General features: G+C 40.7%; 1 protein-coding gene and 1 long non-coding RNA gene across 2 annotated transcripts in view; one reads left to right on the top strand and one right to left on the bottom strand.

The window, feature by feature from the left end:
* Positions 1-24,196, bottom strand: part of LOC149090691 (uncharacterized) — a 93,535-nt gene that overhangs the window by 9,813 nt on the left and 59,526 nt on the right. The window lies entirely within an intron of this gene.
* LOC108656085 (uncharacterized) lies at positions 9,040-10,147 on the top strand. The gene is made up of 2 exons (XM_018107997.3): positions 9,040-9,315; positions 9,540-10,147. Exons 1-2 carry the CDS (start codon positions 9,250-9,252, stop codon positions 10,053-10,055), a joined length of 582 nt encoding a protein of 193 aa, XP_017963486.1. The 5' UTR covers positions 9,040-9,249; the 3' UTR covers positions 10,056-10,147.

Below are 24,196 nucleotides of genomic sequence, written 5' to 3'. Positions count from 1 at the left end.
GCTAATTATTTGCGGTTGCAACTTCAGCTGGATGAACAACAACAACAACAACTTGTGGAATCAAAAATGAAAACTGTAAATGAATTTCGGGCAGCAACAAGCAGCTCGTATTGGCCAAGGCCGATGCCAACAATGTGCTGTTCTTTATTGTAATATCTATTGGTGCAAACAAACTTGAAATGCAATCAGCAACAGGCCAGGCACTTTTTCCATTAAACAACAAAGGAACCAGCCACACAATGGCACACGCACACACACATACGCACACGCGTGCACACACGCACACATAAGCAGCCATTATATGGTATAACAATAATGAGCTAGCTTTGCTCGAACTCGGCTTACATTCGGCACGCTGTTTTGCCAGAAATACATATATTTGTACACTCTATATGTACACTCACATAAATATACGAAGAATCTGTGTGCGAATTTTAATAATTTTATATGCTTCGAACAAGTTGATGTTTGAGTTGGAGCACCCAAAGTTAGTTCATATTGAAATTCTTTGGGAGTTGTCTAGAATTAATAGTCAGAAAATCAATTTTTACAACATATGATATAATGATTCATATGATGATTGGAGAAGAAGAAGGAGTAGGAGGATGAGAAGCAGTAAGAGTAGGAGAAGGAGCAAGGAAAATAGATAAACGGAAAAGAGAATGAATAAGGAAAAAGAAAACGCAAGAGAAGTAAGGAAGATATAGGAGATGAAATAGGATGAGAAAAGAGAATGAATACAAAATGAAAGAGATGGACAAGAAAAAGGAGAATGGGATAAGAATGGGAGATAAGAAATCCAATATTATATAATATTACATCACTATCTACCATGAGTAAAAGGAGAAGAAAGAGAAATACCAGCGAGAGAAGGAAAAGGGAACAAGAATCAATAAGAGAAAGATAATCAGAGCAGACACGTTTTATATAATATATCTCTATACGTTTTATATAATATATCTCTAGCTCTAAGGTATTTCTAGATTTTGATCTAAACAAGTTAATACGAGTGTATGGAGCAGGTCACGACTCCTTCTGCTTCTTGTACCGCCTGGTAATTTAAATGGGTTAAAAAAGTAATGGGAATTTATATATATATATATATTTTTTTTAATGAAAGTCCTTGACATTTACATACATAAATATGGGCATGTATACCCCAACGTTACATACATACATGCCTGACCTATGCACATAGAAATGAACAGCATCCGATGTGGGCGGGCAAAGCTAACAATGTCAAAGCCCACAATTAGGTCCATAAAATGTGGATAAGCCTGCCGAAGGGCCACATTAGTGTGGACAGAGCGTGGCAGCTGCTGGGACGACTGTAAGCGGAAGAGGCGTGACGTATGGAGAGTTGCGAAATAATTTCCATAAACATAAACAACAGTTTGAGCGCATAATCAAGTGGACGAAGATGCTGTGGCGCATGATGGGGCGTCGGCCGCAAGCTAATGGCAAATTATGCGGCCCAGCGTTGGTGAGGCGCGGCACTCAGTGTGCGCAACACTTGCCTTGCCAACACTGGCCCAGTCGCCGCTGCGACTGATTAAAAGTCTGTTTGCCGTTTCTCAGTGTGCTCAGTGTGCCCATTCCCCGCTGCAATCCCCCCGCTTTCCATTCGCCTTGTGTTCTCGTCTTCTGGCTGTCTGCATTTCGCAAAGTTTTCTCGAGATTTATGCACATTTTAAATGGATTTATGGATGCATTGTTCGTATTCTCATTCTCTTTTTGCAGCACTGGCAAATGGCAGCCGAAAATAAAATACTTCAATAAATTGGTACACGAAAAAAGGTGGGCAAACTTTCAATTTATACACAATTTGTTTGGCCAAATAGTTTTGCTTGTTTGTTTTACTTTCGTCTTCAACTTGCATAACGTAATCCGTTGCCCTGCTCTGGGCGTGGCAGGAGCGCTGCTGTAATTGGAAAGACTACTGCAAAAAGCCTTGGTCAGCAGCTCAATCCAAATGGCCGAGCTGTCCCCCGACTCGGCTCGCCAACGAAAAGACATTGCCGACCCACAATTTTCGTCCGTCTGGCAGATGCTACGCAAATCGATAACAATCACAATTAAAGCAATATACTTGATATGCATTGCACGTTGCCGCATGTTATCTATCCAAACAGGAAATTTCTGAACAATTTTGTAATAAACACAGCATTACAATTGCCTCTCTAGATAGAGAGAGCAAGAAAAAGAGAGGGATAGAGAAAGAGAGAGAGAGAGAGAAGCATGTGCTTAAGCACTTGAGAGTCTGAATAATAGATGGTTTTGCAATATGAATGAAATTGAGTGGAAAGGCAACTGTCCGAATGCGTTAGGCTCTAGGCAACATCAAAAAAGGAAATATTTATTTCTTAAATTTTCCAATTGATTTCATTTACGTACGCTTTATTAGCCAGGCAATAAAAGAAAACATATTCGAGAAGACTTAAACTCGATTTAAATATTGATTTTTGATATGTGGACAACTATTCTCAACATCTCTTATCAGAAATTTATTGCAGTCAAGTTGCCTTTGACTCTGATTGATTATTTAACAAGTAATTGCATTTGCTTTGAATTTTTCAATTTGTATAGATTTTATGGCGCTTTGATTCGATCGAGTGCGAGACACTTGGCATACGTTCAAGTTGCTGCAGCGTTTGGGCGTGGATGATGCATATTCCATGCGCAGTTCGTGCAGCGTGTGAAATGAATCTACTTTCAAGGCTCACCACACGCACTCATCACATATTGATCAATGCAACTGCAGCGATTTTCATTTCAATGGGCAATTTATGGAAACGAATTGCGAGTGCTGCTGTGCGATGGAAAATTCAACCAGAATGCTTCATTTAGCAGCCGTGGGCCGTGAGGCTCACGTGGCTGCTGCCATCGTTCCTTTTTATTTTCAGTTTTTCTTTTCTTTTTTATTTTTTTTTTTGTTGCCACAGACCTGTTGACGTTTGTTGCTAATTAAAGTCGCTGCCTGCTGCCACATTTTGCACTGGCTGTTGCAATTAATCTCAACATAAATTTGCACTCGCAGCAACAGGCCAGAGCAACAGCCACGCAGAGGCAGCCGCTGGGAGTCGGTAGCCGGATTTGACCTTGTGGATGGCAACAATGTTGAGTGGACGAGGCTCAACGCTGCCACAGAGCTGACCCAATTTTTCACCTGGCTCATGAGCAGCGCTAATAAATTGTGTGCGGCTCGCACTCGCACTCGTACTGGAGCTCGTGGCTGGTGGCTCGTGGTCGGTGGCAAAGGACCTGGCCATTAAATGGCCGACAGTCCGACAGTTTGGACTTTAATATTTTTACGTACTACATCAAAGTCGAAGGTTCGAGTGATTAAATGAAATTTACGAGTGCCCTATGCGTTACCCCCAGGGAAACATACACACAGACTGTATGCGAGAGAGAGAGAGGGAGGGAGAGAGAGACGCATAGACACTCACGCGCACGCAAAGCAAATTTTGCATAGGCAGTGTCAGAGATTGATGGGCCATGTTTTGTCTTGACGGCAACGCGGGAATTTAACAGCAGCAGCAACCAGAATAAGAAAAACAACAACAACAACAACAGCAGCAGCAACAGCAGCAGCAGCAGCAGCAGCCATAACAATAACAGGCTGATGTAATGAAGTGGCGTACGTGGCGAATGCGTGATATCCAAACATATACATTTACATGCACATATATAAAGATATGCACATACACAAGCACAGTGATACGCATGCGGCCAGGCCAATGATGGGATAATGGCTGGCACCAGCACCAGGACCAACTAGACCGGGCCATCATTGGCCCTGCACATATGCAATTAAACGCTTGGCTTGAGCCAATGGCGCACGAAGCTCGCAATTATCCAGGCAATTACAAAGTGTTCCGAAAATCAATTTCAATAATTTCATTGTACGATAATTGAAAAGCTCGCCAGCTCGGCCAACGCAACAAGAATGTACGTAATGCCTGGGCTTGCTAAAACTAAACTAAACTCAATGATCTCCTTCAATCTGGCTAACGCTTCGCATCCAATTAGCTGACGTGACGCTCGATGCACATGTATAAAATCCATTGCGATTTGTGCAGCGATATCGGTTGGGAGAACACGCCCGATGAGCTTGGACAATTATGCAAGCAATGTCAAGGCATTCGTATGGCTGGAAATAAATATGACGCGATGGTCCAAACAACAACTGACAGACCGAAGCGCTCGACCACCCGTCCGTCCGCCCGCCGTCCGTCCTCGAAGGGTAACAATCCAGTGCCGAGTGGCTGCCTGGGCGGGGCTGAGCTGGTGCTGATGTGCTCAACTAGCTGCTCCATATATGTATGTATGTATATATAGACGACCCTCATGTTTATGAGCTGCACTGGCGACGCGCTGACAGCTGACAGCACCACCCGCTCCACTGACCCCAAAGACTCGAAATGCTGTTGCTCTTTAATACCCTACCCGGCTGGCCACTTACAGTTGTTGGTAAGCAATTGTGATAGGGTTAAAGACTGCATCAGACTCTCTCATAACAGAGAGGGGGAGAGAGAGAGGGACAGCGAGAGACTGTTTGATCTGTGTTATCCAAGCTGAGCACGTCTAATTGGAATCTAATTGGAAATCCTAAATATCACATAGATTCAACAGAATTTAGTGTGTCTACAGAGCAAACACTAGCGTCTACATAAAACAGTCTTGGTTGAATTTTGTTTCTTTATTTCACTCTTTCTCTCCCTCTCCCTTTCTCTCGCCTTTCATATCCATGCAGCTGGCAATGTTGCAGGATGCGGGCATTGGGCGTGCGGCGTGTAGCGTGTGCCATGTGGCTGTATCATATATGTATGAGGTATGGGCATTAGTAGGTGGGTTTTTATGAGCCAGCAGACATTTTATTGCATGTGCGCTGGGCAGCGCACTGTCTGAGGTTATTAAAGTTTCAGGATTGGTGTCAAGTCTCATTGCCTGCGGCTGCTGCTGATGATGGTGACGACGTAAGCAGCTGCCTGTGCGTGTGTGTGCTTGCGTGTCGGCGTGTGTATTAGTGCATGTGAATGCTTTATTTTATTGCTGAAAAGTGCAATCATAAAACGTTCAAGGCCCCCATGCAATGCAGCGATAAGCAGCAACCGCGCAGCGACAGAGCAGCGCGACGCACAGTAAAGGGGTGTCAGTCCTTGACGTTGGTGGAAACGAAACGATGTGCATTAGGGCTGGCACTTATGTGGCATGCTTTTCGGCGCATTGGCCCCCGTACGGCACTCAAATGGAATACCGAATATATTGACATCATTGGCCGTTGCTGCCTGCTCGGTCGCTCGGTTGACATATTTTTGCCGGCCGCAGAATCAACAAAATAAACACATAACAACAATTTGAGCCGCCAATCGACCAACTAAAAGCCCATAAAAGCTTATTGAAACAAATCAAAAATGACGGCAGCGGCAAAGCACAAAGACGCAGCGCAGTAGCCGAAAATGCGAAATAAGAGCAGCCCAAATAGATAAATTTTACACTCGAAAATGAATGGCGCTCGGGGTGGCAGCCCTAATAAAGCTGTACACCATCAAATCCAAGTAATGGACAGAAAAAAACGACCAGAACAAGAATAAGAGAGTAAGTAACAGAGAGAGAGAAGGAAAGAGAAAGTGCGAGCGAGATGGCAGCGTCGTATAATCCATGATAGCCATAAAAGATGCTGATTGCGTTCAGGTCACACTGCGGATGCTCTTGGAAATATACATTTATTTTTGCATGAGTGGAGAATATATTAGAGAAATTGTCAGAGGTTTCAAGTTTTTATAATATATACTAAGATTTCAATATTTAAATTTGAATTTACTTTAATTAATATTAGTAATAAAGACAATCCAGTAAACAGAAATTAAAAAAAAAAGCTGCTTAGACAAAAGCTTCTTAGAGCTTTCTTTATACATTGTTAGCAAAGCACCTTATATATCTCAATAAATTCTGGATATTCGGTAATTATATCTAGTATAAAAAATCCTGTGAAATATTTTGCTTAAGCCACAGGAATTCCAATTAATAGTTAATTAATAACTCTAAAACTAAACACTAAACTAATCAAACTCTGCCTTCTCTCAGATGGTGCACCAGCAAAAGGTTCAACTTGTCTAGGGATAGATCAAACTTACAAATTCATATCTCTCTCTTGCGTCAAGAAAATTCACATCTCTTTCGGCTGATACTACATAAATAGCATGAGTTTTTGCCACCACGCGATATGCAATGCTGTAAAATGAATTGGATTCAATTTTTCTCTCTTATGATATTTGCAATTTTCAGCTGAAGTCTGGCAAGTCGCTCAACTCTTTGGCACAAAATTGTAGCAAGGGCAGCAAAACAAATGGCCCAAGTAACCCAAGCCCAAAAAGCAAGTTACGCAAAACATCATCAGCAGCGGCAGCGGCAGCGACGGCACCAACAAAAGCTATAGCAATAATAAGAGCAGAGTCCAATCATCTGGGCCAACAAACCAGACAGACAACCAGAGAACCTGACAACCAGACAACCAACAGACAAACGACACGACGGCCATTTGCATTGGCTGCCATTGTTCAGAGTGGATAAAGAAAACTGTGCACAGTGGTTGCGCCCATAGGCCAAAAGTCAAAAAACCCATCGCAACCAATTTTGACAAAACCCACACAAATTGACTCGTAAATGTCCAAACTTCTTAATGGCAAACCGGGTTTTCCTAGATTTTCACTGGTACTTTTTAAAAATAGCATTGAAATGCCGAAAACGTGCTCATTTTCGCACAGCTGATGCGCTCAGTAAGCTTTTTTTCACTTTAGCGTTGCATTTCAAAGTGGTCAGACGTTATCTTAAGTGGTCCAGATTAATTTTTTTAGTATGGATATTGAAGTACAAGGTATTTACTCTAATTTCCAATTAAAATTACTAGTCAACTAATCAAATTGTTATTGTGAAATTAATTTGTTTGATTTAATCTTTTTATGTGTGTTTTTAAGCGTCTTTTTTATGTTTAGGTGGACTTTTAGTTATGATCCCACAAAATTCCACAGAAATGTTTTATATCCCCGTATTTGTCTGACTTTTAAGGTAATAAATGTGTTTAGTTTAGGTGCCAAAATTTGCCCATGCATTTATAAACGTAAATAAAGTGACGGCGTCTCCCATTATAAAAGGTCAGCTGTGCCCTGCGAAACGTCTGATTGGCGTAATGTTTTGTTGTTTTTGTCTCTCTTTTCGTCGTTTGTGGTTATATATGATTCGAAAATTGATTATTCTTTTATTAATTAATCGTTTTTATTTGATTTGGTTGATTGAATTTCGTAGACAATTTTTATAGGTGTGTTTTTACGCGCCTATATATTTTTGATTTTTGGTGCACAACAAATGGAACCAACGCAGAAAAACTAGACACTGATAGAATTTGTACACATTGAAATTAAAAAGAGCCGACCTGGATGATTTGCCAAAGCGTATTTCGTTCATTTGTAAAAGATTCGCAACTCTTTGGCAAAAACACAATCTTACAAAATTCTCTGTAATGCAATATCAAAATATTTGGCTAAAAGAAAAGGAAACAATTTCATTGTGCTGTGACCACCGATCAATACCCAAAGCAATTGTTCATCGAGTCAAAGAAAGTTACCTTAAACAAAAAAAAAAAAAAAAAAAAAAATTATTGAACAGTACATTCAAATTATTATTAGAAGAGTAAATATATGTAAATATAAGCATAGAACTTGATAATTTTAGATTTTCTTACTATTTGCTTCATTTATTTTTAATAAATCATCTGTTTTGTTCTAATGTTATATTAGAAAAAAAATTTTGTTGAGGTTACGTATTGGTGTAGGGTGTTGGTGGGCTATACGACTTATTTAGGCATGCTATATTACTTATTATATTTTTATAGAATTTTGGACAAAATTTCATCATTTTATCTCCACTAGAAGTACTTTTGGCCGCTTTCCCCATACAAGCGCAACCACTGTGCTGTGGCATGCTCTATCTCTCTTGCACACACATCTGTGTGAGTGTGTGTGAAAATTGAAAATTGAGTGAAGCAGTTTTATGATGTTGCTTTGTATTATAAATCAAACACGTGGCGACGGGGAGGGGGGGAGGGGGGAGTGTAAGAGGCACACGTAATTGTTGTTGTGCAACTGTTAAACGCGAAAAGCTAACAACCAGCCCGACAGAGGCATCAGCAAAAGTAGGCTAGGGACTACTGTGGGAAAATGTTGAGTCGCGCAGGAAAATGGGCAAAATGTAAATTGTGAAAAGCCAATGCTATAGACGCTGCGGGTAAGCAATGCAAATATTTGCTGGAAAATAACCCGTAAGTAAATATGAGAATTGAAGCGAAGCGGAATGTGCGTCTATATGTGTGTGAGTGTGTGTGGGTGTGGATGAGGATGCGTGCGTGCGTGTGTGTGTGTGTCAATCAACAAAGGACATTGGATAGCTGGAAGCGGTCATTGTTGTTATGCTTGTTGCGGCTGTTGTTGCGGTGTCACAGCAGCCGACACTTTGCATGCTCGAGCCCAGTTGGATGCCAGCAATACAAACAGAAAACCGGAAACCGGATAAAGCATAACGGATATATGTATGCATGCGTGTGTGTGGGAGAAATCTGTTACTGTTACGGATACATGTTCGAGATGCGGCATCTCAGCTAGCAGCTAGTGAGGCAGCCAGTTAACCAGCTCGCCAGCCAGTTAGCCAACCAGTTGTATGCCAAAGCTAATTAGCTAAATCAACAATAAAAGTTTAACAATTACTGTTGCACAACTGTAAAGCAGCTCTAATGATGATGATGATGTTGATAAGCAAACAAATTTCCATTGCCCCGCCTCGACCACTGTAAAAGCCAAAAATGTTGTTAACAGCTTGAATCGGATTATGGTTGTTGTTGTTGTTGTTGTTGTTGTTGTTGTTGACTGAGGACCCAAGTAAATAAAGACCATGTAAAATCTGTCACAGAGATCTGTCGTTATGTGTGTGTGTGTGTGTTTTATTTTTATTTTTATTTTTTTTATGTGAGGGCTCAAATGCTATAATTGTATTTTGTAAAGCTGCCTTTTCGCACATACATATGCACATATTTTTCATTAACTTTTTTAATGGCTATGCCCATGATGAGTGAGACATTTGAAGGGTGCGTCATATGAAATATTATATGATTAACGGCATCAGAAATCACTTTAAAAATCATTAGACCAAACTGAAACAGAGCCGACTGCAAACTGGAACAGTTCGCTGTACATTATGAACTGCAATAGACGTGTGCTGCGATCTCTGATACTGTTGGCCATTGTCCAGCTGGCTCAGCAGGTGAGTCTTGGTGTGGTAGGCCAAAAGGAATTGGAGGGGATTATTTAGATTGAAGCTGCTAACAGCTAGAAATTGATTTGGCTACTGTGAGCAGACTTTTATTTCAATTAATATTTAGTTATAAATGAAATTTATATATATTAAATAATTTAAATCTAGTATATGCTCAGTTTGCTCAACTCTCTCCCTCTCTCTCCTGCTCTGTCTCTTTCTGTTTCTTTTAGTACTGTTATTACATGAAACTGCTAAGCTTCAGCTCTTGGGACACGCCCACCTATAAGCTCGAAATGAAACTGCATGAGCGCAACAATTCGATGTCATCGGTGACAACGGTGCTCGAGGATGTGCCCGTGCCGCAATGGCATTTGATCTTCATTCAGAATCCGAGCAAGCGCCGCAATGGCATGAGATCGGACACGGTTCGTACAATCTACAATTCGACGATCAAGACATGTGATTTTTGGAAATACATACGACGCGTGAATGCCTGGAATAATGCAGCCAAGCTGATCATATCGGGCGGCGGCAGCAACATGAGCCTCGACTGCCCCCTCAAGCGCGGCATCTACACGATGAACGTCATCCAGGTGCCGCCCGACACCTCCATACTGAAGTTCATGTACCAACCGAATGCGATCTACACGGTGATCGGCACCGTCTACTCACTGAATCCCAAAAATGGCAGCAGGAAGGCCATGTGCCACTACGAGGTCAACTGCACCATCATCAAGCACTGTTAAGCAGTTGAGCTCTTTTTTTTTAACAACTCCCTTTTTTTTTTGGCTTTTTTTTATTAGTTTTTAAATGTTGCAATTGAATAAAAATAGCGAACAAAGAATGAAAAATTAGGGAATTTTTGTATATAAGTAGAATAGCGTGAGGTGGCTGACCACGCCTACATCAACTGAAAATATAGCTAGTACCACTAAAGTCAGTTATAACAACAATTGGAAAGTATCAAAAGCGGAAATTAAAACTCAAATCTCAACAACTGGGCAAGGCGTGGCACAGTGTGCTAAAATATAGTAAAACAGTGAATGAAATTATGAAAAAATTTAAAAAAATATATATGAAAACACATATAAAATAAAATAATTAATAATAAGAAAATAACAATATTGATAATAATAAAAAAAAATTATAAAATAATGTTGATAATAAAAAAAATATTATAAAATAAAATTAATATTATATGATGATTTTAATTGAATATACAAGAAGCTGATGAATCAATGCATGCTGCGCAATGCGAGTCAATAAAAATTCTAATTAAATAACCAACTAGTTAGACAGTTTCACTAACTAACTAGCTAAGCTAGGGATACGCAGCTGCTGAGCGATGTTTTGTTTAAATAAAAACGACTTTGCCAACGAGCTCAATAAAGTAGTGTTAACATGCATATGTACCTGGCTATAGAACATTGCTGTCTCGCTCACACTCATGCGCCCATAGGCGCTGTCTGTCTGCATCTCTTGCGCTCTTATTCTACCTGCTGCTCTTAATGCTTTTGAATGAGTGAGTGTGCATTATTAAGACGAAAGCGGACTTAACGCTGGCAATTGTCAGGCGCCAGCAGCCGGCAGGAGGCGGATGGCAGGAGGCGGGAGGCGGGAGGCGGGAGGCAGCACGCCGCACAGCAATCACAATGGCTGACGACGAATGTGGCACTTGCAACATTGTCGCTGGCTGGACACGAATAATTGTGGCGATCATATTTTATGCAGCATTTGCATTCGCAGTCGCAGTCGCATTTGCATTTACATTTGACTCGCATGCGGCACGCATCGCTCAATTTGCATGGCAGGGGAATACATGCATGCATGCATGCATATACAAAGGCGCATATATAAATATAAATATATGCATATATGTATTTACTTATAAATTTGCAAGAACTACTGGGAAATTGGGGCAAGTTTAATGTTTGCAACAATTGGGAACAAATCAAACTTAATTAGCGCAGAGCATGTGAAAAGTGAAGGGGCAAAGGGGCGGGGCAACGGTTGGCAGGTGTGTTTACGGTTAAGCAAATATGGGCGTGACTGATTTACAGGGCAGAGAGCTTGGTTAAAAAATAAGCAGCTTTGGGGCAGCCACACACACACACACATACTCCCACACATACACACATATATATACACACAAAGCCACGCAGGTAAAACCCAAAAGCGAAGACAAAACGAAATCCCTTAGGCTGACTGTGGGCGTGGCATTGGGCGTGCTGCTGCTTCTGTGCCTTTACTTTATTCTTTTCCTTCTTTTTTTTTCAGCTAACCTTCTCCTTCTTCTTCTTCTTGCTCTTCCCTTTCTTTATTTCTGTAACTGTTGTTTTTGTTGGCCTGGAGCGTGGCACGGCAATTGGCATAAAATATGCGCCGCTTGCATGCCAGAGACTTGTTATTAAAACATAAAATTTGCATGCAAGCCACAAAGCTAAGCGACTCAAGCAGACGCCAAAACCACGCCCATTTGGCCAGAGTCAAGATAAAAAATACGTGCCCTTATATATTGTATGTATGTATGTATATATAGAGTCGACTGTATCAATGTAACGTGCCCCCAAAAAAAAAAAAAAAACCCCAAAGGCAAAGGCACATTTGTCTTTGGCACACCTGGCGGGGGCAGTCCAGGCACGGGTAAGGAAGTTAGTAACTGGGGCCAGTCTAAAGCTGTTTAGTTAAGAGTTATGCTTGGGTGCAATCGAATTGAATTGCCCATCGTGAGGCTATCAAAGGAGTTTACTTAAATTTGGTCAGCTTCTGCTGCTGGATATTGACTTGAACTACTTCCACCTACTAGCACCACCTGTCTCTCTCTCTCTCTATCTCTCTCTCTGTCGCGCTGGGAGCACCTGCTGCTACCATGACAACTAGCCAAACGGTGACAGCGTAAATAGCAGAGCACAATCAATCCGCTCGGATATTGTTGGCCTCACAGCAGCCACAAAGGAATGCTGCAAATTTGTAGTGTTGTTCGTTCATGTCCTCAGCAGATGATGTGAGCATTATTTGCTTGAGCTGCACGCTGGACGTGTAAAATGCTAAGAGCAGAAGAGCATTTCACATATCGAGTTTGTTTAAGGCCAAACCAAAAGGGGGGAAAAAGAGAAAGAAAATCCCTGTGCCTCTGTGAATTTTTTGGCTAATTCGATTTCGCTTTGAAGTCTCGAGTGTGTTTACAGTTTGTCTGAATGAATCTGAAGTGGCCCACGCAGAGCATTTAATTTGCTGCTCCTCGCACACGCCCTCCCTCCCTCTCTCTCTCTCTCTCTCTCTTCCACTGCCTTTGCACTTGCCACACGCAAATATTTTGCTCCGTTTTTTCTGCTATTGTTTTATTACCATTTCCTTTTTGCCAACGCCAGTGCAACGCAGCACGGCTCTTGAGCTGCTCCACCCGCTCACAGATAAGAGCACCAACAACCAGCAACGAGCAACAGCAATGGCAAACAAACAACTATTTAGCATACGCCCCTGCCTAAAAGCGTGCAGCTGATTTTTTACAGTTCTCTGCGTGTATTTTTAATTATCCAGTGCATGCCCTGCACACAGGAGCACAGGCGAAAGAAACTTCAACTGTGTGTGGGCGTGACTGTCAGACCCTGTGCCGAGCACACACTGAAGTTGATCCGAGTTTAGCTGAGTCTACTGCAGCCTCAGTACATCTTATCTATATGGGGATCAGCATGCAGATATACTTTAGGTGCTCAAGTATTATGATACCATCTTCAGCTCACACTTATTGAACCAAATATTGACTTAAAGTCTATATAGTATTCGCTTTCTTCGCCTAAACTTTGTTTGCTGGGCAGTCTTCAAAAAAAATATATTTAATTGATGTATGCTTAAGATGTCATTCAGGTAGAAGAATAATAACCTGGGAGTATTTCCAAACAGAGAAAAACAAAACAATAGATTAATAAATCAATACAAAAATAAAAATAAATAAAAAAAATATTTAACAAAATAAATATATATAATAATAAAAAAATTATAAAAAAAAAATTAATAAATAATGCAAGAAAAAAGAAAGATATTGAATTTATATTTTTATTTAAATATTGTATTTTTCACTATTTTTTGTATGCCTCTTTTTTTAATTTACATACAAAATATATTAATGAACGTCAATTTACAAAAAATGATTTTCTCAGAAAAAAAATACTATTATATATATATTTTAAATTTAATTAAAATAAACTGAATAAAAATCACAAAATAAAAAAAATATATATATATTTTAACATTAAATAAAATCAATAAAATAAAATAAAAAAATCCAAGTCAAAATGCATATTTTAAAAATAACTGTAGTTACAAATAAAAGCTAAGAGCTGCTGTTGGGAGGCGGGCAAATAAATCATCAGCGCAGCACAAATCACCCACTCTTCCGCACTCTCTGTCTCTCTCACACACTGACACGGCTAGGCCACCCACTCGCACATAGAGAGATGTAAAAACAATGGCAGCCAAATGGATTACAGGAGCGCAGCATTAATAACGCCCTCGTCCAGAGACCAGCACGAAAATAGCACGAAAAATATGCAGAAAATTCCACTTGTTTTTATTTGCATCTCAATCATATTTAGTTAGGATTTCAGCTGCATTGCAAATGTGAAGCGATTTACGGCTTGCTTTCACACGCTGCTTTTGGCTTTCATTTGAATATGCAACTTGAGCTGATTTCGAGGGATTACAGCGCAAATTTGTTCAGCGAGTGTGTGACAGTGAGCTGAAATGCAATTATATAGTGTTTGTAAACGAACGTAATGCGACTTCTGCGTGCAGCGAATTACAGCGGTCCACGAATTCGAGGCAAATGTATTTATATTACAAATAGCGCGAAATGCATATGCAAAATGTCGCGACCAATTCCAGATGATGTTAATTTTGCTGACGAATCCAGTGTCAATTGAAGCTTTATACAAAAAGCCAAACATGAGCCGTGACAATGGCCAGGAGAGTCTAGTCAACTGGCTGGAAATTAATTTATTGCTACTTGAAATTCTATTGCAGCCAATTGGCTGAAGCCGAGTCAACTTTTATGTCTTTGTCAAGGGATGCTGAAAATTCTTTGGCTTAAGCAAGCCCAAGTAAATCCGAAGCCAGACGAATGCACAGTCAAAGTATACAAAGTCTGTTCACAAGCAACACATGAAAATGCTGCAACAATTTATCACAAGTGTTGAAATTTTGGCTGCTTTTCTGGCAACTAAATGCAAACAGAAATTAATTAAATATAAGATATTTTTATGGGTCAATAAAAGGTGACAAGAAATATGAGAATAAGTAAGAATCAAAACTATCAAAGTTTCAAGAAATATTTATTAGAGTTTAGTACTTGAGACAGTTAGATCTGACGATTGCTAATTATAAATGAATACAAATGTGAAAAGAGCTCAAATATCTAGTATATATGTACGTATTTAACTCTCAAGTGTCGAGTGCAGACATTTGTTGGGCTCGAGCATATATTTACGTTGCGCAGCAGCCGACATTAAAAAGCTAACAAATGGCATAAATAAGTCTACTGCCACGCCCACACACACACACACACACATAGCATAAGTGTATGTAATTTCCCTATTGCATATTTTATGCCAGGCAGCTGCTGTTTGTGAACCCTTTCACTCACGCATCAGCGACAATTTAGCGTCATTAGACATTAGTGAGGAAAACTAACTGCACATTAAACATTTACGAGTGGCTGCTTATGGCAAAATAATATTATCAGCAGCCCCTCAACGATCTAACCATACTTTTCAGTCACACCCACACACCACCCTCTCTCTCTTTCGCTCCGCACACACATTTGCTGACCGAACATTAGGAAAATTATAATGACAAGCGAAGCCGTATAATTGAACAGAGCCACAGCCAGGGAGCGAGCCAAGGATCGGCTACAACGGTTCCTACTTAAATGCCAGCCAGTTGCTTATCCTTAACCTCATGTCACCCCCGGCCTTGTCCCCGGCCCAGCTCCTGTTCACGTTTTGCGTCGTTCCGTTTGCATAATGACGACCCACGTGCTTGGCCTCGGGAAACCCAAACAGGTGTGAGTATGTGAGTGCGTGCTACCTATGCCACATACACGCACATACACACACGCACATATAAATATACATATGCTTCTTTTTTTTATTTATTTTATTTTTATTTCGTCATTTTGTTTTTGTTTTTGCTTTGTTTTTTTTTTGCTGTTCCTGTTCCGTGTTTCTTTTTCGGGTAGCCTCTTTTTCCTGGTAATTAGAGTTTCATGTTTCGCAGCCAAACAACAAACGGAAGCCGCTCGCAGGCGTTACCAACAACAAGAACAATAAGAACAACAAGAACATACATTTGCCAGGCAGGCAGCAGGCAGCTGGGTGGAGGAACGTGATGCTTAATTACAGGCCATTACCAAATATCACACATACGCCATGTGGCCAGCGGCATGGCAGCAAGCACAATCCCAGTCAAACTAAATCACTAAAAAAAAAACAACAACAACAACAACAACAACAAAAACGAAAGGTATACGAATATATGTACACGCAGCTAACATGCCCACTTTAACGAAGATTAAATGCCTTCACATTATAATTGCCTCGTTTCCTAATGATATTTTATTGGCACGAAAACTCAAAAAGCTGAAAAGCCAAATACATATTGTGCTATGCCTCCGCATATGACATGCGACACAAATTGTATTGCTGCTTGTGATTTAAGTCTGTTTACTTAAATGGAATTTATACGATTTTCTCTTAGACCTCCCTCCTCCACCGCCTCCCCCTCAAGACGAAGCTCAATTTGTATGCCATCAGCGCAATTGATGCCTTCACACCTAATTCAACTGGCGCCGACTAGTTCTTGGCTTTATTACGTTGGTTCAATGACATGGATATGTTTGATGTGGTTCACACGCAGGCAGCGCGAGAGAGAGAAGGAGAAAGGGGTGGAGGAGAGAGAGAGAGAGAGAGAGAGAGAGAGGCAGAGGTATGGCATATAAAGCACTAGCAATCGAGCAAACGAAGCTACAAATTGCATTTAGATTTAGATGCTCGACAAGTATATATATATCTCTCTCTCTCTCTCCTCATATATATTTATATATGCATATTATATTTCTATGTGCTATAAAATACATATATGTATGTACATAGAGTTTCTTTCCATTAGTTTTCAGCTAGCCAAGTTGGCGAGTCAGCCGTGTCGATAACCCAAATAGCTGCCGCCCTCTGGGCAAATGCAATTTAATAGCAAGCAGCCAGCAGTGCATCGAGTCACGGCAATATTTAGATTACACGACACACCGGCACACACACACACACACACACACGGACTCCGTACTCCTGTGAGCCTCATTGCACGCCCTCATTTGGCCCCACTGGGCCGGTCTCGGTTTAATAGTATGCCAGAAACCGGCACGAAATAATTGTTTTCCGTTGAGCAATAATTTTCTATACCTTTGCCGTGCTGGCTGCCGCTAGCTCGGCTCCCTTGGCATTTCCACACCCACCCGCCCCCTTCCGCCAGCGTCAAGGTGCCAACTGGCCAAGCAAAGCTGCCAGCAGCAGATCTGCCCACTGGCCAGCCCAGCCCAGCCCAGGCCAGCCCAGGCCAGTCCACTGGGCCTGCTATGCGCAGCACTGCAAATTGAGTTAAGTGTGTAAAAAGTGCCAAGCCCACAGCTCAAGCAAAGTAGATTCGGGTTTTTGTGGCCAACTCCGAGGGGCAGCGGCACACGCTTGTCTACCAGCCCCTGCACGCCTCCGGGGCGTATGTGCAATATTTTGTGCGGCCCACTAATAGCTGATTAGCTTTTTAGCTGGCAGTGATATACGCTCTAGCGCTCCGCTCGGCGCACACTGATTACCCCAGTCAGTTAGTCGAGCTGCCATGTTCTGCCCACAAATTCATTAAGTGGCTCTCTCATTCTTTCTTTTCTTTTGTGTATTGGTGTCTGTGTGTGTGTGTGTGTGTTGGTCACATTCAATTGCGCATAAATATGAAACAGTTAATGGGTCTGACAACAGATATTAACGAGCTGCATTAAACAAAAAAGAACAAAAAAATCTTTGCTTAAGCATGTTAATTCCCCAATGGCTAATTTATCCACTCTATGCAAAATGTGTGTAAAACAACAACAACAACCACAACAACATAGCCTTCATTCCAACAGAGTAAATGTCGAGTGGAATATAATGAGAATTGTGAAAAAAAATGAGTTATATGATTTTTTATTAAACAGCAAAATCATTCATAGAGATATATTTACATTATATATGTGTGCACTTGTAAAAATGTAATATAAATATAAATGAATACAAAAATAAATTATAAAAATATATACTACTTAATTCAAATTCCGTACAAATTCTCAATTGCTTGCCAAAACTCATACAACATGAGAATTCAGCGTATATTAGTTTTGTTATGAAGTATGTAACGGGCAGAGGGAAGCTTGACAAGCCTCATATAGTATAGATATAGATAGTTCTTGATCAGATCGACGAAATCAGTCGATCTTCCCCAGCCCTTCTCGAACAGCAAAGGTTAAGAACTTGAAGGTATTAAATATATATTTACGTATAATTGATGTTTTTCGATACCTCATTGGCTGTATCGATAAAAATCGATAGCTTGCCTTTTTTAACCTGAAGCGCTATTAATTTTAGATATATGTATATGTGGGTATCACCTAGTCGAGTTGAGTGAATCTATTGAGAAATACATTATTTTGGAGAATGCTTCGATTATTATGATGTACATGATTTATACTTGATTTACATTAATAGCCCAGCCTATATAGGCATATGAATGTGCCCAATCGATAGTACTTATATAAATTTGCATTTCATACGTATTTTGTAATGGCATCTATCCACTCTAGAAATATAATTCCAGCATATGAAACTGCTTTGATAACTTTAATAAATCGAAAGACTTAAATACTTCTCACTTGAATACGTCTCTAAATTTTACCTATTTTAATTCTTTTCTACATTTTATTTATTGTTATATATTTGCCAGCACTTTCAGTTGTATTTAATTTATCATTTACATTGTTTTCCTTTTTTCCCTATTTAATGCGATCTCTGGAAAAATAAACACAACAAACAAGCGAGAGGAAAAGCTATGGGTAAATGCATTTTTATGATCTCATCCGGTGAAAACGATTTCCCTGTTATTGTTGGCTTCGTTTTACTTCATTACCGAACGGTCAGCGGTGCAGCGGTGGGTGAAGGTGGTGACTGGTGGTGCCGTGGCTAACTTACATTGTTGCCGCCGCTCGCCTCATTTGCGATAATTTTATAGATCCTGTAAACTAAAGCACCAAATGATGGCCGCTTTGTATGCGTAACAAATGGCAAACAGCCAAGAACAACAATTCGAAAAGTGAGCACTCCACGTGCCCCCACACCACCCGCAACACCCACACACACATACACACACCCACACACACGCGCACACTTTATCTGCCCATCCTGCTGCTGCCATTATGCCCATCAATCCCTCCGGCTGCCACATTGTATTGTCAGGAAGAAGAAGAAGAAGCACAAAAAAAAGGAAAGAAAGAATGAGAGTATATATAAGCAGAAAAGTAGGGAAGCAGGCGAAAACCAACTACGCGGCGCTTTTAAAAAATTTGTTGCCTCTTTTATGAGCAGGTCCTTCGACAGCTCCTGCTCCCACTGCAGCTCCTTCTCCCTTTCATATTGTTGGCATTTCACCTGCTTTATAACTGGTTTTCTTTGCGCGCTGCTGTTGGCTTTAAATACTTCCTTCCCGCAATGCCATCCGCAGCAACCATTTTAACAATTTACACTTAAGTATCGCAAGTGCAGGCTTTGTTAGCCCTCAAAACGGAGACGGCTAAGGTCGTTGCAAGTGCGAAGAGCGTTCTACTGGAAGCACTCATCAACTGCAACTACAAGGCTGGCCACTTGCGGTGTAACCCACGTGAAAGGTCATAAATTCCCATGGAACTTTGACTTCTATGCATACTTGTATATATTTACAGATAATTGAGGTATTCAGTGAAAGACTAAGCAAAATTTAATATAGATGAAATGGAATATGAGATGAATACTAGAAGAGTGCAATATCATGTCACTCAACGAATAAAATAAATAACATTTGAGCAACTTTTTGTGTTATATGTCTTACTGCTTAAACTTCCATCAGATCAATACAAATGAATCTAATTAGGTTTATGAGTAAGCAACAATATTTTTCTAATTTCCCGCAGCCTCCATTGAATCGAAAAATTTGTTCAGCAATTCATGTGAATTCAAGCTTGAATTTCTAAATAAATACTAAACTTTTGTGTGCCTTATTAATATTAATGTATGAAGTCATTTTGATTTTAGCAACTAATTCAACATTTTAGTTGTAGTAAAAAAAAAAAAGTTTATGAAAATTAAAAGTAATAATGCTCAACATATTTTAATTATCTTTTCCATTATTTATAAATATAAAAAGCTAAGCAGGTAATCCCATAATAATTAGAGCTGCCTTACCAGATAGAAGGTGATATATATTATAGATAAGGGCAGCTATTGAATGGCACAAACTCTTAAGGCATGAAGTTTAGTAACTCTAGCTCTATCTAATAGAGTCTCAAAGTAGTTGTAGTAATACCTTTAGGATGAAACATTTCAGTTCCACTGCAGCCTCCATATAAGAATGCAACGTCAAACAAAACCGACAAAAGTTGGCAGAGCAACAAATTCGTTCACTTTAAGTCATATTATATTAATTCCCAATAACCAAAACACATTCGAAAATGCGAATGAAATTTCAAATTAGTTTACAGCAGCCAGAGCACAAAATCTGAGAAAAACTCTTAAATACAATTTTCGGAACGAAGGAAAAAAAACCGCGAATTGGTTGTCATGCTGAGTGAAATCAACAGAGGCATAAATTCGCCGAAAAAGAATTATGAATGGCGTATTTTCATGACAAAATGTCACTACAGTTATACTGTAAATAGTAAATAATGGCAGAGAAGCGGGTTCGTGGAAAAGCCATAATAATAACTAATTTTCCAATGAAACGATGAATGAGACAAATGTATGTAAGTCAAGCTGAGTGAAAGACGGCGAGCAAATGTAAATTCAACTACTATTTGTATTGGGTATTTGAAATATTTCGATTGCTTTCTGCTGCTGACTGTCAGCGCCAGGATATTATCGTCCTGCTGCCCGCCTGGCTTGGCCTGGGCTGGGCTGGGCTAAGCGCTGACGTCCTGTCAGCGTCTTGGCGAAATGAATGCGAATGCCGAAGATGTTAATGATGGCAGGCCAATGGCTGCTGGCAGTGCAATAGCAAATTGCGATATTAACAACAATCTCAGCGATTCAGTGTGGAGAGCACGCAAGGGACTGAGAGAGAGAGAGAAAGAGAGAGAGGGAGAGAGGGAGCAGAAGCAGCAGAAGTTACTGTTGTTATTCTGTCAGCAAGTATTGAAAAATAAATGCAAATTGTAGCATGAAAAACGAATATGTATCAAATAATATAGGGGCGGAGAGAGAAAAGAGAGCAAGAGAGAGAGAGAGAGAGGGGGAGTAGAAGAGACAGAGAGAGAGAGAGAGAGAGAGAGTAGAAGGTACAAGTGATTTAAATTGTGCTCTGCTTTCGCCCAGCTGATAAGCAGATGTAAGCTGGCAATTACATATATTCATACGGCCAGCCACAGCCACACAAATAACCAACCGACCCACCCACCCACTCACACACACACACACACACAGTCAGCCACAGCTAATAACTAGCAGGTTAATACAAGCACAGGCCCAGGTTTATTTTGCTTGTATGCAAACGCGTGTCTCACATATCGCCGCATGGCGTATGCTGCATGCCACATGCCACATGCCACATGCAACTTGCTGTTGTTGTTGTTGTTGATTGTTTTGCAGTTGCAGAACAGTTTTTAAATGAAATTTACATAAAATTACGCCATTGCCTGCCTCATGCCTGGCGAACCAAACTAATTTATGTAGATTTTTCGCTGCATCGCAAACAAACACACACACACGCACACACTGAAACATGTACGTACATATGTGGCATACACTAAATTGTTTTCATCCCACATTAAGCGTCGGTCTGACCACACAACTAGCTAATAGAAGGTTTATTAAACTTTAATTAGTATTTACTTTTTTTTTCCACATTTATGTGGATCTAGTTATCAATTCTAATTTTAGTTATAGCATTACAATTGGCTTAAAGAGGTATATGAGGCTTATAGTTTCACTAATTGAAATATTTATTTTCAATTTTAGTTCGTTCCAGGCTTATAATATGTTATTTATTTTTTTAGTTATTATAAATTTGCAATTTTATCCATTTTAAATATGCAAATAATACATTGCAAACATATTTGTATTTTTACTATATATGAAATTGTTGTTTTTGTATATTTATTGAATGTATGCGAAATGCAAGAGCAAACTCTTCTCTCAGTTAACGTTTTCTCAGTTTTCGTTTGTTCCTTTGAAGTTGATGTTGGCATCGCTTTGACGGGATTGCCACTATATTTCTCACCTGTTTAAAGCTCACTCAGCCTCTGCCTCTTCTTCTGTCTATGCCTCTGCATTTGCCTGTGCCTCTGCCTCTGCCTCTGCCTCTACCTTTCAGTCTGCTTTTGCCTTTGCCATCGCCTTTACCTCTGCCTCCTCTTCTCTTACTTAATACTTCGCATAATTTATACCTCTATCACTGTCTCACTCACTCTCTCTCTCGCTCTCTCACTCGCTCTTATTTGCCGGCCTGCGTGTCTGTCGCTCCGTTGTGCTGTCAAAATGTTTTTGTTCTATTTGCCGTTGTCAATTTTTGTTGTTTTCTTTGGCTCGTGTGTGAGTGCATGAGTGTTTCGATACAAGTGTGCATGCGTGTGTGTGCATGCGTGTGTCTGCGTATGTGTGTGACATGCAAATAAATGAAAACCAAATAGTATCAAATAAAATAATATGAGTTAAGCTAAAAATAACAGAGAAAGCACAGTTTAGGTAGCTACTGAGCCCACCTGGCCAGCCTGACACACCTGGCCCAATCCGCCTGCCGCGCCGCCCATATGCGACAAGTTCACGCTTTCCTTTGGAGAATCGCTGCCGGAGGCTTCAGATTTTCTGTTATTATTTTAGTGAGTGTCTTTAAGTATGCAAAAAAATAGAAAGAGAAAGAAATGAAGAAACCAAAAAGAGAACAAGTTGTGTGGGCGGAGGCGGATGCAGTGCCATACTTAGCACAGGTCTATTGACACGTTTAGCAACGCCAACAAGAAGCCGTTAAGACAAAAGAATAAAGCAAGAGCAAAAAAAAAAGAAAGTGGAAAAATAGATGGAAAAAAAAGAAAAGGAACAAAACGCTGTACGCGTGACAGCCGCTGGAGCCAAAGGCGGACACGTGGGCAGGTAAGCAGGCTGGGGGTCTAGCGGGCTAGTGGAAACTGGCACAGTTCGAATCTTGGGCGATTCGTTTATCTTGAGGTGAAATACCTGGAAAATCCATACAAATTGCCATGCATCAATATGAGATGCGAGAAATTGCCATCAAATTATTGATGAGCGCCGCTTGGCGGGACACATTTTCGTATACCCTGCCAAGTGGCCATTCCGCAAAATGAGGTACCCCAGCATGGGTCGGGGCTAGACTGCTGTGGCTGCGTTGTTGATGCTGTGCGAGATTTTCAGCTTTCCTTGCAGTTAGTCAAGTCAACGCGGCTGCCATAAGCCTCAATCAGCTCGATAAGAGTATGTGAGCTGCGGCTTAGTGAAGTAAGCATGCTCTTCTCTGCTTCCTCTTCCTCTTTCTCTTTTGTTTTTTGCCAAGTTCTCTATCAGCTATCCGGGCAGCAAGAACAATGGAACGCTTGGGTGTGCCAAGTGTTAATCAGATGGGGCAGCTTGATTGATAGAATGTAAAGCAATTTGTGTATCGATATGGCAAGAATAATGCCATTGTAGCTGTTGTTGTTGTTCTTGTCTCCGTTGCTGTTGCTGTGCTGTTTGTTACGCCCACATTTTCCCTTACCAAGTGCCGCCTGCGAAACGTTTCGCACTTGTAATTGCATGATAAAGTGCTGCCAAGTGACGGTCGTGATTTGATGAACATGACCACACACTTGCAACATGTTGCAACACTAGCAGCACACCAAAGAGACAGAGAAAAACGGCCAGCCAGACAGAGAGGGGGGGCGAGGGAGTGAGGGAGAGGGAAGGAGTGTGCATAAAAAACGGGTTGCTCGTTAGAGAAACTCGTGTGAAGCTGCACCCATTTGGCCTTAAGCTAGAGCCAAGTGCTTTGCCCCTGCGCTTCGCCAACCCTTTAAGCTGTGACCATACACCACTCCGCACACACACACACACACACACCTACACACTCATCGAGCTTTTATTGTTTCCCATTTAAGCATCTCTTGAATGTTACGAGCGTTCCATAAAAAAGGAAAAACGGCGATAAAGCAGAAAGACCCAAGGAGATCCTCCGACAACATATGGCTGCCATATACCATTCGAAGTGCTTTAGTTGTTGCAATAGGTGTACTTAGGTGTGCGTGTGTGTGTGTGTCTGTGTGCCTGTTGGGCTGGGCATAAATTGAGGCGTCGTTTAACAGCACTGCACGTTGGCTTTTTTTTAATAGCCCATACATATTCATATGCATGCATGTATGTATGTATGCATGTGTTGGTGCATCCACATGCCCGGCTGTTTGTCTCCGTGTGGCTATATTGCCGGCAGCCTTATTAGCCCATTTGCCAAGCAGCTAATTTAAAAGTCAGTCTTAGCTCTAGAGCTAAAGCCAAAGCCAAAGCCGAGTGAAGCCAAAACTTTTCTGAAGACTGAGCAAACAAGAAGAGAACTTAAATTTTAATAACTTTCAGCTTTGAGTGCC

The sequence above is a fragment of the Drosophila navojoa genome, chromosome X (genome assembly GCF_054131105.1).
Source record: "Drosophila navojoa isolate 15081-1374.11 chromosome X, UAZ_NAV_1.0, whole genome shotgun sequence".
NCBI classification, from domain to species: Eukaryota; Metazoa; Arthropoda; class Insecta; order Diptera; family Drosophilidae; genus Drosophila; species Drosophila navojoa.
This window is presented reverse-complemented; position numbering and strand designations above follow the sequence as displayed.